Source organism: Tinamus guttatus, unplaced genomic scaffold, assembly GCF_059628265.1.
Source record: "Tinamus guttatus ecotype Peru unplaced genomic scaffold, ASM5962826v1 Tinamus_guttatus_pri_ptg000301l, whole genome shotgun sequence".
Classification (NCBI taxonomy): domain Eukaryota; kingdom Metazoa; phylum Chordata; class Aves; order Tinamiformes; family Tinamidae; genus Tinamus; species Tinamus guttatus.
Genome location: NW_028288835.1, coordinates 193,908 through 207,259, shown reverse-complemented (window position 1 = coordinate 207,259; position 13,352 = coordinate 193,908). Strand labels below are relative to the sequence as shown.

General features: G+C 36.6%; 1 protein-coding gene across 1 annotated transcript; it reads right to left on the bottom strand.

The window, feature by feature from the left end:
* Nucleotides 1-595: 595 nt before the first annotated feature.
* On the bottom strand, nucleotides 596-12,362 carry RBM46 (RNA binding motif protein 46). The gene is made up of 5 exons (XM_010220612.2): nucleotides 12,336-12,362; nucleotides 11,735-11,896; nucleotides 9,096-9,563; nucleotides 7,383-8,165; nucleotides 596-716 (listed from the first exon to the last, which is right to left on the bottom strand). Exons 1-5 carry the CDS (start codon nucleotides 12,343-12,345, stop codon nucleotides 691-693), a joined length of 1,449 nt encoding a protein of 482 aa, XP_010218914.2. The 5' UTR covers nucleotides 12,346-12,362; the 3' UTR covers nucleotides 596-690.
* Between the last annotated feature and the right edge of the window lie 990 nt (nucleotides 12,363-13,352).

The following is a 13,352-nucleotide window of genomic DNA, read 5'->3' as shown; positions in this document are numbered from 1 at the left end:
TGTGTATTGCAGTGAGCCCCGGGACTGCAGCCAGGCTTCTGGCAGAGCCTGCTGTGAGTTGCTGTAAAGCCTGCAGCCTCCCCGTCCTTCACTGCTGTAATGCCCTACCAGCAGCAGAGATTTTACTGAACACTTTATTGAATAGTGTTTTTCCGTAAAATGGTGCATAAGTTAAGTAAATTTGTGTGGTATTTAAGTTTAATGTTAGATCTAGGACTAGAATAGTGGGAAGTGTGTTTGTTTATGAAAAGGCAGGGTAGCCATATTTTCCAAAAGGTTTGCTTAAGATTTATCACTTACAATACACACTAAAGAAATTCTGCCCAAGACAGAAGTACAAGGGTAGGAAGCGGAGAAAATTATTTCAACACTAAAAATAAGCTACTATTTATAAACTACAAGTAATAAAATATTTTAAACAAATTCTCTTCAAAACAAATGTAATCAAACATTAACTAAATTTAACATTCAATTTCACTAATCTTGTGTAAAGATAAAGTTTTTGTGTAAAGTGTGAAGTTTAAAATACACATGCTGTTTGCAAAACACCAATAAACATATAATTTGTATTCCCAGTAATTGTGTGTCATTGTGGTGTTCGTCTTCCGTTATGGTGAGATCCAAAGTAACAAGCTCCAAACTTCCCACCTGCTCAATCCTGCTCTTTGGGGCCAGGCTCCTCAGGGCAGTTCAAGCCAAATAGGGCGAGCAGTTGGCTACAGAGAAGAGATGGGGAAAAAACAGACATTTTCAAAAGCTCACTGCATTCTCACTTCCTACATGATCTGTCGTGATTAAGGAATAACGAAAGCCATAATGAAAGTTTTTACAGGTTTCTCCAGATGCTGCCACCTTCTCCCTTAACACTAACTCAAATAGCTGAGAAAAGGTTTAGTCAACAGTTCAAGCATCATCAGAAAGGACCTAGTTAAGACAGAGAAGTTAAAAAGAACTAATAATTGCAGTTTTGTTTTCCTCCAGTTCTAAACCTACAAAAATATACAGCACATTAGTGTAGAGAAAGCCCTAACAAAAAAAACAAACAAAAAAAAAATCAGTATTTTCTCAGCCTTTAATTCTTTTAAACAAAATTCCCCTTTGTTTCAACGCTGTGGAACAGAGAATATTAATAAGGACAACTTTAATGTATTAAACCACTAGACACTGCATTGAAGTAAGTTTTATGTATTTGTAACAGTACCAGGGTAGAAGTATTTCATACTACACATATTTAGCACTGGTCATCAAGGGAAGCACCAAATTCTGCTACACCCATCACATCTCAGCCCTGTCCTCAGTGCGGTCCTCAAATGGCCAGAGAAGGGCACTAAATGCAGTGATATTTTGAAGTTACTGCTTTCACTGCAGTCTGTCATTTTTATGGATAAACTTGCTCCATTTTTCTTACTTGTTCTTCTCTAAGTTCTCTTATGCAGCTCCAGATTTAAAATTTTGTTTCCTGTCTAGAAGCAGCAGAATCAGAAAAATAAGTGCCTTTCCAGGACAGATGCTGGGTGCCCCAGAAGTTTCCAGGAGTAAAGTTGAAAATAGTGCTAAATCCATGCTCAGTGTCAAACTGCCTTGTAAGCTTAAATAATGCAGAAAAAAATGGTAATCTTCCATTTAAAAAAAAAAAAAGGAAAAAGAAAAGAGTTCTCAGAAATGACAGACAAACTGCACATAACTTAAATTCATCCACAATAGCCAGGAAAGAGGGCATTTATCTTTCTGCAATAAACTGCAGAAAGCTAAAAATACCCCTTCTTCAAAGAAGATAAAGACATTAGTCTTTTCTTTCACATGAGATCCACTACTGCAAGAAAAAGTTTGAGCCATCAGTGTAGTAACTTATCCAGTTCTGAACATAAATCTGCAACTATCAGCTGGAGATCAGATCGAGGCAATCTCAGACTGTCTTTTAGCACCATGAAAATCAGTATAATGCTTAAATAACTACAGTCTATAGAAAACTACTGTTATAGAAATAACAGAGGGGTCATTTTGCAGAATAAAAGTATAAATAAAAAAGTGATAAATATAAACCAAAGTAAAACATAAATAAATGTAAATAAAAAGTAAATATAAAATATAAATAAATTTCTGAATGTTTTATCTTGGTCTTCATGTTTGGCACTATCTATTTTTTTTTGTTAACAAGTAAAGATCATTGCTTATACTTTTTAGCTATTTAAAACAAGTGTTTTTCCCCTCCTTATTCTTCTCACAATTTCTATAGTATCTTTAAACACAGCTTATTCACCTTTCAGTGAAATCATGTTTTTGTTTTCTCTCTAAACATCTTATTCAAAATATTCTGGTGACACCGTGTGGTAAACTATTGTACGACAGACTGTTTAGGACTGGTGGATATGGTATCAAACAAGCTTTCTATTAAATAAACTGGAATACAAAAATATATAGCACTGAAAGAAATCTCCTTTATCTCATACAAATCACCTTGATTTTTAACAATCATGACATATTGAGGGAATGCAATGGATTCCAGATATTTCACTTACTGTTCTGAGGAAAAATAAATACTGCTGTACTAATATATTGAAAAGGAGAAAAAAAAAAAAAAAGCTGTATCTGCAGGACAACAATACTCAGATACAAAAACCACACTACCTGTAACAACCAAGAAAAAAACAGAATAACCAAGAGTTCCAGAATCCATATTTGGTGATGATTTATACAGTAAGTTTGTCTGTAGAAATCTTTATTCTTGCAGTTACAGTTCTGCTTTTTCTATTGACTAAATATAAACAACATCCGAAAAAGAGACTTCTGGGCAGAATTTAGCTGGGGAAAAAAATCTTGTTTTATACATTCAACCTATATAAACAACTCTATCTTGTACAATATGAAATAAATGTTTGCATAGAAATATTTGCTTAGGTCACCAAAAATCTGAAAGAATAAGAAGCAAGGTTCTGTTCCCATATATGAGTGCCAGTTTAGAGAATGCTGTTGCGTTGCTCAGAACAAACACAGTAAGCAGCAACCATCAGACTGTCTTTTGTCACACAAATCATTCTCTCCCCATGCAGGACTGGTCAAAGCACCTTTAAAGCCACCACCTGCAATAGTGCAGGGCTACCCTGGCTGCTCGCAGTAGCTGCCAAATGGGTGCAGCAGGTGCTTGTTCAGACACCTTGGGGATCCCTGTGCTGCAGCAATTCCAGCCCCTGCCACCTCATGCCGCAGCCTCCTGATGACTCCCCACACCAAGATGCTTGTTCCCATGTTTAGTGCTACTGCATAAACATTAAAACTTGGACCCCTTTTAACTAGGAAAGTCATTAACTGTGACTGGGAAAGGGCAGGTTTCAAAAGAAAAGAGCTCTTATAAGCTATTAAAATGCTGTCTACACCTCCAAAACATTTACAACTTTCTGGAAGGGTCCATGTCTCCTCACTAACATGAACTCCATATTTCAATACAGAAATGGCAAATAAAAGTCTAATACATCTCTGTATTAATTTAATGGATATTAAGATTAAGCTTGTTGAAATTTTATGTCTCTCTTTGGAAGAGATAGGACTAGATAAGAATTTTCCTTTCCAACCTTCAAAAGTCAAGATATTTTATTGGACTGTGTATTTTCCCTTTAAGAAGCAGAAAGCTTATGAAAACAGAACCTAAAAAAATGGCTTAAATAAATCAAAGCAAGCATTGGGAAAAAAGGATTAAGAGAATATTGAATGTACCCAATGTTGCACCCAACAGTGCAGAAAAAGAAACTGCAACTACTAAAATAATAAAAAGTCTCTGTCATAAAGGAAAGAATACTCAAAGAACACATTTTATTATCTTTGATTTTAGCAGGCAGCTTTCCTTCTCATTTTGTTCCTAAAGCACTGCAAGAACAGTTCTCGCAGTATACAGGTAAAAAGGTAAATAAGACCTTTATACCTTCTGACAAAGTCACACTCTTGCACACTGGATGCTCTCTGGACTTCAGCATGGCACAGAGTACTACAGAGAAATTTCTCATTTTTCATTCTGTTTGTTAACAATTTTGTCTATGCAGTTAAATTTTCAAATTCTCAAAAGCAGGCCCTTCTCATCCACATACCATAAATTTGGTCATATGATTTTAAAAGGAAAAAAAAAAAAAAAAAAAAAGTGGCAGAAATTTTAAGGTCCTGTAAGGATGTTACTTACCAGTAGCACATGTCTCATCTGTGCACACAAGTTGCTTCCAACAGGAAACACTCTGATGCTTTTCTCAGTATCATTGCTACTTATAGGGATATAAACGTGTCAATCCAGCATCATTCATCACAGATGCCAGACCACTTCAGGGAGTAGAAGGATCCTCTGCCACATCCAGCAACTCGTCCTTAGCCTCAGACAGTTCTTTCAAATTATCAAGTTAGAACAAAAATGACCTCTGCAGATTAGATAGGAAGAACCTTTCTATTTCTAGAGTCCTTCAGGACAATGCTCAACAGCAACATGTTTATCAACAGGAAGGAGCTGTATCTTTCAAAATTTAAGTCACACGTCTGCTTTGTACAGGGCTTTACATGCTCTGTGCTAGGGCCAAACTCCAGTAACAAGACTACACAGAGGCCACCAAAATAAAAATAACTTCTGTAGTTCAAAAGATAAAAAGCACTACAAATACTAGGCCAAGCTTTTAAAATCTGAACCTGGGATTTGGAAATCCCAGCAGATGAGAGTTTACAGCCTTTGAAGTACTATCAAATGTTAAAGACAGACACTACTAATTCAAATTCGCATCAAAATGTCTTCCTTGTAGCCCTTAAAACTGCAACTGAAAAGATGAAAAGCTCAAAAGAAAAAAAACAAAACAAAAAAAAGCAGTGACTTCTTCACATTCTGTTTTTTTACCAATTGTGAATAATCACTCTTATGCAACTCATTCCTTGTAATTGTGCCAGTAATTCTTTCTCAAAGCAGTACAGGAGAGAAAATACTTTTTTACTTTAGATAATGCTACCTGGAAGACACCAAATGAACAGAAATATGCACAGCCAGGCACAGAACCTAAAGCTGTCTCTTCTTTAGACAATAAATTGAGCCTCACATCACTATTTCCCATTTAGTACTGTTTTAATACTTTTTGTGCAGAATTAGGTTATAAAGGTTTGACTCTAATTTTGCTAACTATGGAAAAAATAGAAGGATTTAACTTTGCACATTAGATAAATGCATAAAAAACAAACACAGATAATGTTTTATCATTAAAAATAAATTACTTGATTCACATGAAAATAGCACCTTTTTGGAAGTGACAAACTCAGGCAAATAGACCATACTGCTGCTCAAGTAGAGAAAATGCAGCAGTTTTTTTTTTGGATTCTTCTTCCTCTAGGAACTTCTGGACACACAAAAACAAGAAGCAAGTTTCTGAGCATGAGGAAAAAGTCTGCTTGAATTTCAGTTTTACATTGCAATAAAAGGCATCACAGTCCAGCTTGATGCAAGTCCACTGCAAACTTCATTCAAAGAAAAACCTCACCACAATCTGAGCTTCAAGAGACTTCCAGAACAAGTGTGAGAAAGATGGCAACATATTTTACCAGATTTTACCAAAGAGTTTTTCCAATCCAACAAAACTAGAACAAGGAAAAGGTGCAGACACCTTAAAGGAGATGGCAGGAGCCACACACATTCTGGTTTCTTTAGCAGTGTCATTTCTAGAGTGGTTGTGCTCCCGGGTACGCACAGCAATCCTGGAAAGGGTGACGTGCTGTTCCTGCATTGTGCTTGTATTCCAGAGCTGCATTGCACAGGGTCCCCAGGTCTGATGCCAGAAACACTCTTGGACTGCACAGAGCAGAGACCTCCCACTGAGAATATCCCTCTCTCAAACAGAAAGCCCAGGCCTTAAAAGGCAGCCATGCTAACACAGGCTTTACTTAAAGCTACTGAAGTGACCTACTAATACACAGAAATAATAGTGCACAAAAGCATAACTCACTTGAACTTCCTAGACGCTGGAGAAGATTCACAAATAATTTCCATAGGACCACAGCAAAACGCAAACAAATGGCCCGCCACAGACACTAGTTTGCATTAGCAGAGCAGCCTACCATTTCCACAGAAAAGAAGGGTTTTGATACAAGGGCTCACTGGAAAGACCTTTTGTAGTGATAGGGAAATATTAATATCACTATGCAAATCACGAGCAATATTTCGGAATAGATCGTGTATAGTCATTGCCATGCTCAAAGACACTCAAGCAATGTGTCTCGGCTGAGTAGCTGAGAATGCTACTCAGCAGAACACAAAAATTAAGTGACTGTTGCCAAAACTCGCAATATTATAAAAATCACGGCTGTTCCTGAAACTTGCAATACTATAAAGTTCAGTTCTCTTTTTCAAATACACTATGACCTAAGGGCCAGAAAGGGAGTGCTAATTAGGGCAGAAAAAAATGTAATAAATTATACAAAACTTTGATGAGAAACGTATATAGATTTCAAACCATTATGGTACAGATCCACAACGGCCTTCAAATCTGAGTACCAGAATCCAGTTTCCTTTAGGGTAGACTTCACAGATTATGACATTTACTAATGGAACTATCTGGCATTAGAAATCAGTTCTGCTGGATGTAATACAATACACATTACAAACTACATTAATAGAGAAGTGGAAATGTCAACACAGGATCTAGATGGGAGAAATGTTACATATTATTTATTCATATCATTTTACAAAGCAACAGGGATAACATGCTCAGTCAGAAATGCAGTGATCTGCATCTCCATTTATGGTAAGAGTAAACTTTTTAATAAAATGCGACTGCCAGAAAGGGAAGTTTTGGTTAGGAACTAAAATATATACCCAAATGAAGATGTTAGACCTCTAAGTAACTAAGAATAACTGCCTTCCCCCCCACAATTACTTTCTCTTTAAATTAACAGCAATTCCACATACTAAACAATAGTGGTCTTTACCCAAAGTTACCTTCAGTTGAACTCTCTAATGATATTCTGTTATTGCTTTGAGAATGTCTGTAGAGAGAAATCAAACCAGCCCACCTCAACTATTTATTTGAATTTATTATTTATCTGAATATGCACTAGCCACTTCTGCTTTGCCTCTCAGATGTTAAATCAAGAATATACACAACCTTTCAGCATCATGTGGATGACCTTATAGCTACCTAAGTCACTTACCATGTCATGTAGTTGTTCTTTATAAATCATTAAGGCAGGTAAACGAAAGCAAAAAAAATGCCACAGTTTAAAAGTTGGCACTGTTCCTTCAAGTGCACTCACCCTGATGTTGCACATGGAGCTGAATATTCAAGATATACAGGACATAAGATATACACAAACCCCACAATTTTTAAGTAAGTTTTCTAGCTTCTCAAGAACTAATTAAAAGCATTTATGCTTACCTAGATGTAGAAGTGTAAACTGTGCTGCCAACTCCTTTGCATCTTCTAATGTTGTACAGAGTTTGTCTGGCATGAAATAACTCTGGGAGCCATTTGCTATAGTAGGAATAATTATCTTGTACACTAGGAGTATTTTCCCATCCTGACTTGTGGTTGAATACAAGTAGTATTCTGGTGGCGCCCAGTTATTTTTATTGCAATAATAATCCAGGTGCATGACTGCAGAACAGAAGTGACTGGATTTTAAAGAATACATGCTAATTAGAGTAAGCTTTGCTCCTGGAAAAAATGGATATGTGCGCCTTTCAATTTCAGAGAGGTTTGGACTGTGCTGGCCATTAGGACGAACTGAAAGACTTGATGTTTTTCCTAGGGATTTTTGATGACCATCTTCTTTATTAGGAAACCCTAAGCGACTTTCAGAGCTGGGACTAATCTGACCATTAAGATGTTGTCTCCAAGTACTTTCTTTGTTAACTGGCTTTGCCAGTGTTACCTCAATGCTAGCTCCATCAATGCATTTTCCATTCATTACAGACATAGCAGCAACTGCATCCTCTCTGTTGAAAAAATGAACAAAAGCATAGTCTCTCAGCTTCTTTACACGTTCAACTACTCCTGGCTTGAACTTGTTGAATTCAGCTTTAATTGTGTCTTCTGTAGTAGATATCATTAAATTTCTTACATACAACACTTTAACTCTCTGCATTGTTTCTTCATCAACTTCTTTCTCTGGGTCTGCCCAGTCTACTTGAATAGTATGACCCCAGAGTTGGAATGTTCCTACAGCAAAGAAGCATTAGGCCAGTAAGAAAGATGCAAGGGAAAGAAAAAATGGTATCTAGCACTATCTATTCTTAAATAATGTATTACATAAATATATACACACACACACACCCCCTACATGAAGCAGTGAGTTTTGTTGCCTGCCTCCACTTAACAAAACATGAAAAAGCCTACTCTTTAAAATTACTAAACAAAATAAGACTTTGCAAAAATTAGTAATGTGGATGTCCGTATCCATTAGGTTCATTAAGCACCATTATTTGTCAAAACAGAGGCTTGGTCAAACACATACACGAGCATATACACACACAGACACCAGCCCCAAACATGAGATTTTACTTGTTGGAAAATACACCAACTTTAATAAGATTAACACCTAAAAGAAATAAGAGTAACCCTTACAAAAAAGTAATCTACATGTATATGCACTAGCATGAGTCTTCTTGCATTTTGCAATGCACACTGAAAAAAATGCACCAAAAAAAGACAAACAAGCAAACAAGGATTTGTTATTCGAGTCAACATTTTGAGTATTATAGAATTAGCTTTATTAGAAAATAGGGATACATTCCAACCACTACGTTTTTAAGCTCAACTATAAAGGCATTCCTGTGCAAGGACTTGTGCATGCAAATGAAAACTGGAGTGTGCCCAAGTATCTTGGCATAAGTTTCAGTAACCTGTGCTTATAAAGCAAGTATGTTTTAAATTGCTCTCAATACTGATAAAATTTAAATTTAATAAAGAAAAAATGAACTGTTTATTCATGAATGAAAAAAGCATCTTCTTTAGATGAGACAGCATTGCAGAATTTTTTAAACTCTCCGAGTACTATATAGCAATGAAAACAGGAATGACAAAAAAAAAAAAAGATAATCATTCCCCCCTAAACTCTTAAAATAAAAATAAATAAATAAATAAGCTTACCTGGGATGAGTCGCCTTCGAGCCATCGCAGCTGCTCTGTGAGATTCGTATTCAACAAAAGCAAAGCCACGATTTTTACTTTTATCAGTGGCATTTGGATAGACAATGACATCCACCACTCCTTCTGTAACCTTTTTCATTTCATCCAGTATTTCCTCCTTCTTCTTTTCTTTTGGAATTGCTCCAATAAATAGCCTGCAGTTGTCCAAGCTTACGCAGACACCAATAAACTTCCCTGGGCGGATTTCATAATTATTAAGAATCCTAATGGCTAGTTGGGCCTCCTCTTTAGTGGTGTACATCACAAACGCATAGCCTCGATTCTCGCCACTGAATTCCATCATCAGTCTGAACTCGTAGATCTTCCCAGCTCTCTCAAAAACAGGAACCAGTTCATCTTCATACATATCACGAGGAATCTTTCCCACAAAAACTTCACATCCACGAGGCGGAGGAGGACCTTCCCAACCTTAAATTGTCCAACAAAGAATCTTAGCACAAATGCTGAACAGATATGCTCCACTCACAGTTTTGGAGTAGGAGGTGGAGGGATTTATTCTTAGCATTAGCTTAGGACTGGTATATTCTCATCTAATAATTAAATCTTGTTTTTGTTACATTTAAAAAATAAATTGCTGGCTTACATCATTCTTCACCACACACACAGACTTTTTACTTACCTCTTTCATTTTGATATACCCAGCAATCCATTGAAATTAGCATTACTGAAAGCACTGACAGGCTTGTTTGTTTGCCTTTCAAGGATTTATTTTCCACTCGAAATTATGTTAATCCAACTGATATATGATAATTAATTGAATTGCTAGAGAAAGATTTTAAGTTGTATTTTCTTACATTAGAAATTGAACTGCTTTGTTCCACTTTATGCCCACATTTTAAGAAATTCTGACAGAAATTCTGATCAGGTTCCCCAGTGCCAATATTTTTTTTCCTTTCATATCATTCAAAAGCTCTGAACATTCTGATTCCACTTTCTCCTTTCATCCATCCAAACAGGGTTTCCCTAAAGGAGGTAAGATCCTTCCTTAAGCTAGTCCTTCTTCAGTAGCAAGAAAACCTCTTCCTAAAAACAACGAGGCACGGTTTTCCATCAGCTAGAGATGGATAGTAGGGGTGAAAATATCTACAAAACAAGTGAGTCCGTAGTTCACATCTGAAAGTTGAAAGCATGGATGTTTCTGCCACTAAGCCAAGCAGACATTCGTTTTTTTTCCAAATTTCATTCAATTTTTTTCTGAAACTTTGACAAGAAAGGTTCCTATAAAGTCTAACTTATGAAAGACATGTCTTGCCAAACATTTAATTTCAGTATCCTAAAAGATTTTAACTTTGCAAAAGGAATATCTTTAATACTTCCTAATGTTCTAAATAAACAACAGTCATTCTATAAAGCATTAAATAAAATAAGAACTGGCTGAGGTCTCAGAAAAAGTTCGGTGATGTACTGGAGAGTTCCATTTTCCAAAGAATTGCAGATGGCTCCATTTACCTAAATCTTGGAGGCTGGTAAAACTGTGTAGGTAATTTTAGGCAGGAGAAACTTCCAAAAATAAATCATTTTAATGTGGTGGTACATTAAGCCTCATGTGAGAATAACAAATGCAAAAATGTATTTTATTTCTAGGATATGGGGAACAATGACAAAAAAAGCTTAGTAGGAAAACAAACTAACCTACTGCTCTATTTCTCTCACTCCATTCAAGTTTCTTCATTCAAAATAACAAATTCATTTATTTTTAAACATTTATTTCACAAACTTTCAGCCTTTGTAGCACAAGATAAACCCACTCCGTATTCATATAATCATGCATTTAACTAGAATGATCTATGAACATCTTCAACCAAGAACACCTTTATCCGCCCTAAAATCTAGGAGTTGTTTTAAATTTGCCTTCCAAAATATTTTTTTAAATAAATTTATTTTGGAAGGCAAATTTAAAACAAAGTGCTGAACAAAAGTTTTTATTTGCACTGTGAACTGCAACTGCTGTACATTGCTGTAAAAAATCCACGCACTTTTCCAACAAAGGCTGTAAGCCCTAGAAGCTCAACATTTTTAAATTTTCTTCTCGAACACTTTTTAAAAATTATATTAGATGTGAAGAGCAGATTAGTCAACTCTGAGAATGAAAAGAGTTATATTATCTTTATCGGTGTTATTTCAGAAAGCGGAGTTGTCATGAAAAGCACATGCCCATGCAACTGGTAACCACAGAAGCGTACTAGTTTAGGCTAAGGTCTGCCTGCTACTGCTCATTTGCTGTAAGTGACAGCACCACCAAACACTTCTATCCATGTTCTCAGCCACATGAATACACACAACATTATCAATTCCACATCTGCTTTGCCTTGACAATTTTAACTGCTGTTACCAGCTGCGACTTCTTACATCCATCAACAGCTGTTCAACATAGTTCTGGCACAAGAAATCTCAAACCTTTTAAGTTGTAAAAGCATATCAAAACTCCCATGTTCTGTTTCCTATACACTTTTCCTAAGCAGCTGCTACTGATGACTGTCAAGATACAGGACCTGGAGCTGCACAACTTTTGGTCTGACCCAATACAGCTATCTTTATATAAAATAAACTAATTCCATAATCTCTAAAGAAATGCTCACCTGGTGGAGGACCACCAAATTTCCTTTGCCCATTCTCTTGAACCATGCTGTACCCAGTCTTCTCCATCAGTGCCAGTAAGGCAGCCTCATTTTGTGTTCCACTTCTGACTTTGCCACATCCATTTGTCACATCTGTATTTTCCTCATGCATATCTGCAATGGCTTCAACAGAACATTACAGGTAATTTAAATTTAGAGAATTCCAAGTTACTATTTACATACAGAAGCTATCAAAGCACAGAAAAATAGTTTATGTTGTATGTGATTATTTATTGATTTTAAGTTTAGCATAAAGCCTCCAACCATACATCCAACTATTACCATCTATATACTTGCTTTCAAAAGATTAACCATCATAAACCATCATGTTATTGCAGTTTTGTAGATCTATACACTATTCAAAGTAAAATGTTCCACTTTTTACTACCCTGTTTTATACAAATGCCCATAAGATTATTTGAATTAAAAAAAAAATACATTAAGTCCATGCCTAATTAGTACTAACGGTTCAAAAAATTCAGAATACAATTTAACTAAAACCAGTATAAAATAAAACAAGGCAGAATGGGCTGACAGAACTAAGGAGCTGAGATAAACCTACCACTGGGCATCCTTACTTTGATGCCTTTATCCACTTCCACCATGTCTTCAAAGGAAAAAGTACATTACTACAGTTATTACTGCTCCACCTCAACCCACGACTTCCTGCTATGCCAACCCCCCTTCCCACCACCACCACACCTTAGGGTAACTTTCATCTAGGTGACAGGAAATAATACTAAGGAATCTATATGCTCTTATTAAGTCTGCTAGTGAAGCCCCCTTAAGTAAATAAACAAATAATACCTCACTGCCTCTCTAAAAGTTTACAGTTCTCAGCCAAAAGCAATTTTCTTCAAGATGGGGCACGATCCCTTGCACAAACAGCAACCAGAGTGACTTAAAAAAACCCACCTAATCCCAGAGGTTTGCCAGTTTTGTAATGTGGTAAGATCAACTGCTATGCCCCTCATTCTCCATAATAAAAATTCCAGGTATGAATCACCACCAGAAACAGAAATTACACAGAAATAAACACAACTATATTTTTTTCCAAATTAAAAAATAAGGGATTTTTGTTGTTGTTCTTGTTTTTGTGAGAAAATAAGCATTTCTTTCTGCTGAGAAGGTCCTCATCTTGGGACAGAAATCCACGGGAGCAGCCATTTTGGACAGCAGACCATATGAGGGCCGTTGCGAGTCACTAAAACAATTGATCTCCAAATGACCCAACTTGATCAAAAGGAGACTCTAGAAAGTAAACAGGGGTGAGCACAACCTGCTCCTGGAAACTGACAGCTAGAGACCACAGCATGATTCCCACTCACTATGGATGGTGCTCCTCTCAGCAGATCAGTTGTATTCACCGTGTCTTGCAGCCTGCAGGCTGTGTGCACAGATGCCGTAAGCAAAAAACGTTTCTGCAGACTCAGGGCCAACGAGGTGCAGGGAGACCTCAACAAAGCCCAGAGTGAAGCAGAGCTAGGTTTCTCTCATCCCGCTCAGTCAACCACGACCTGCAAAAGCAGCAATGGAACCCCAAGTTAAAACCATTGGACCTGATAAATACACGATGCAA